This window comes from Centrocercus urophasianus, unplaced genomic scaffold (genome assembly GCF_019232065.1).
Source record: "Centrocercus urophasianus isolate 14NV4802_14NV808 unplaced genomic scaffold, USGS_Curo_1.0 seq_12, whole genome shotgun sequence".
Lineage (NCBI taxonomy): Eukaryota > Metazoa > Chordata > Aves > Galliformes > Phasianidae > Centrocercus > Centrocercus urophasianus.
The window spans coordinates 16,650,211-16,653,303 of record NW_024884364.1 but is presented as its reverse complement, the minus strand read 5'-3'; the positions used below and the strand labels follow the sequence as shown (position 1 = coordinate 16,653,303).

At 36.4% G+C, this 3,093-nt stretch overlaps 1 protein-coding gene across 4 annotated transcripts in view; it reads right to left on the bottom strand.

Annotated features, from left to right (window-relative positions):
* Positions 1 to 1,022: 1,022 nt before the first annotated feature.
* The window catches only part of LOC122156126 (cell surface glycoprotein CD200 receptor 1-B-like), an 11,406-nt gene continuing 9,335 nt past the window's right edge, over positions 1,023 to 3,093 (bottom strand). For all 4 annotated transcript variants that reach the window (XM_042810644.1, XM_042810643.1, XM_042810646.1 and 1 more), the window contains one exon: positions 1,023 to 1,862. In XM_042810644.1, coding sequence (XP_042666578.1) covers positions 1,749 to 1,862 — 114 coding nt within the window. In that variant the 3' untranslated portion in view covers positions 1,023 to 1,748. The remainder of the gene's footprint in view (positions 1,863 to 3,093) is intronic.

Here is a 3,093-nt window from a genome sequence, read left to right as displayed (position 1 = left end):
ACGATGACAGCTGTAGCTAAGAACTAAGAATGTTACGCATTTAGAAAATCATTTTTTCCATGCTGTAGCATAATCTTTACATTTTCTTCTTCCCTCATCTGTGCCCTACCCCAACCTGTTTCCTATATGAAAATTAAAACAATGATATCAATAGCTCCAACAAACTGCTGAAGCTGGTCATAGATGGCCGGTAAAGACTACCAGCTGTTATTATTTTTTTCTGCCTTACATAAGAACAGGAGAGGGGATTAAAATACAGAAAGGAAAAAAATCCATTAGTTTGAGATGCACTCTACAATCACTATGAGATAGGATTTCCATGTGTGTATCAGCAATTCACATTCTTTTACCTAAAGAAGGAAATGATATGCAAGCAGTATTGTAATAGAAGAAAAAGACTGGAATTTTGAGTTCACATGCACACACAAAAGACATTTCAAGTTACTATTTCTGCATAAACATTGCATTTTCTCCCTCACTTGTCTGTCTAATAAGGTCTTTCATAATATTTGTATGTAATGAAATGTTCTGTTGATGGGAAATCATTAAGAAAGTAAGCACTTTCCATGAGCCAAGGAGTTGTTCTTCATGCCTTTGTGTTGTGACTGATAGGAAAAACTGGAATAGCATCAGTATGTGCCAACCCATGCTTATTTAGAAATAAAAGGAAGTGCAATTAAAAGGCACAGAGGGATCCTCATACCTGAGAACTCCTCCAACAACAAGCAGACAAAGACCATTCAAAGCACACACTTAAGTATACTTTGGTGCTGCATTAGGGTTCCACAAACGTTTCACAAGCCCAGTATATAAACATGGAAATTATCAATCAATCAGTACTTTTCTTCTACTTGGGGCAGGGAGATGAGAAGAAATAAATGACTTGGTTAGACTGTTTTCAAGCAAGGAGATCACCTGCTTCTTTTATTTTTTTTTTTTTTTTTTTTATTTTTTTTTTAAAAAAACCAGGCTGCAATCTTGGCTTCTAAGAAAATGGGCCCCAAAATAATTTGAGATAAATATTTGCATATTTACATATTTATTTCAAAATGAATCTTAGAAAATTTCCCATTGCTATTTCTCATTTCCGCGTCAAGTACAAATTCAGATTGGCTTTCTTCTACCATTAGCAATAGAAAGTATAATTGAAAATAAACACTTAAAAAAAAAAAAAAAAAAGGTTGAAAAATACCAGATTTTCATCTGCCACATGTAACTATCTACCTAGAACAAAACTCTTATTCCTGTACTTCTTTCAGATAGATCATCTTGTCTTTTTTTTTTTTTTTTTTTTTTTAGGGCTCCTTATGGCACTTCCTGGTTTCCATCTTGAGAATGGAAAGAGAATCTAGATGCTAAGGTGGTCTACAAAGAAGTGATATATTTTCAGCAAGCCTTTTCCTCTGTCACATAAATATATCAATTACAGATGTGAGGGGAAATGGCACATGCCTCAGAACCTACTCTCTAATCAAAATCAAATGTGTATTTCTCCACCTCAGCCTTTACATGTTTCAAATGTTTTAACAACTGTACTGATATTTACAGAAAGAGAGGAATCAGTGACTTAAACAGGCTGCTCGGCTGGCTCCCTTCATGACAGGGAGGAGAAAGGCTTTTCTTGGTCAGTTTAGAGTATTCTGCTGTCCTGCTGTGCATAAGAGATTTGCTAGATCAAGGACAGGCTCAAGAAACCGAGTATAATTAATAGTTGAGCTTGTATAGTCTGCTGGTGCCTACATGGTTAATTAGCTCATAAGTGTAGTTTGTGGTTTATAATTCTGATAGATTTCCTCTGGTGAGACGTAAGGGTCCATTACAGGTGTGTATAGCTGTAAAGTTGTGAATCCGAAGTTTCCAGTCTGCAAAATAAGGAAAAAACACAGACCACTAAATTATGTTGAAGAATTTTTTGGAACCTCTATAGAGGCCAAAAGCAAAACAAAAGAAAACCAAGAAAAACAGGATCAGAAGAAATGTGGCACTCAACATTAATTTTGCAAAGGATCTGTGAAGGTATTTCTCTAAGCTCCAAAGGCAAAGGGGCAGGGCATATAGGTTGAAACCTGAGTTTGTGCAGAGAAAAAGTCTGAAAAAGACAACCTTTTGAATCTCTTTTTCTTAATGAGATTGAAAACAAACATTGAAATGTCAGTATTTTCAACAAAATAGGTCATAATGATCAATGTTAACTTCTCTGACAGAAAAACATGCAGGCCACCACAGGCTTTCCAATGTAGGCACTTAAACTTGCTGGAAGTTATGACTTTGATCTCAGCAGCTCCCACTCCCATCAGTCAAATTGTGCAGAATAGCGTGTAAGAATGTATCAGGAAATTAATCATTCTGACTTCAGAGCACCATTTGACTAGTTTACAACAAACAAAGCACACAGCTATTAATTTCACTGTAAGCAGAAAACTAAATATGAAATAAGTGTTCTTTTAGGGTGTATTAGGTGAAGCAGGAGCCCTGAGGAGAGAGTAGCGTGTTATCGTGCTGTCAAATACATATCAGAACACCCTAGAATTAGGGAGGAAGTAAAACTTGCAGTGGCAAATTTAACACTGCTGTTTCTTAGCTCCTGCGTATCTGAACTACAACTTGAGATATAAATATTTCATTGCTGTTTGTGTTGCTAATAGGGCATAAGGAACTGCATCCTTTTCCCTCATTGTAAAATACCTGTCTGTTTCCATCACATCTTTATCACACAGTTTTCTGTCATCAAGGGCAATATGTACTCTTAAGCAAAAGATTGGTGCTAAGACTGGAGTGTGAAGCAGCGTTGTGAACCTATTAATGTTGGAGAGATCTGAAATTCAGCTTGAACATTGCAAATGTGATTTATTGTATCCCTAAGCAGAAAATGCTTTACTCTGTTCTCTATCTAGTGCATAAGCAATTACTCAGATACACTGAGTAATGAAGTTACGACCACCCAAATAATAGACACCCTTCCAGACACGCTGCTCCTCATTCCAGCCAATCAGCACACATGGAGATATGTTGGATTTTTGTCAGAGCAGCCACATGTTGTCATGGAATGACATATTTTGGTGAAGAAAAAGACACACACAACAACAACAACAA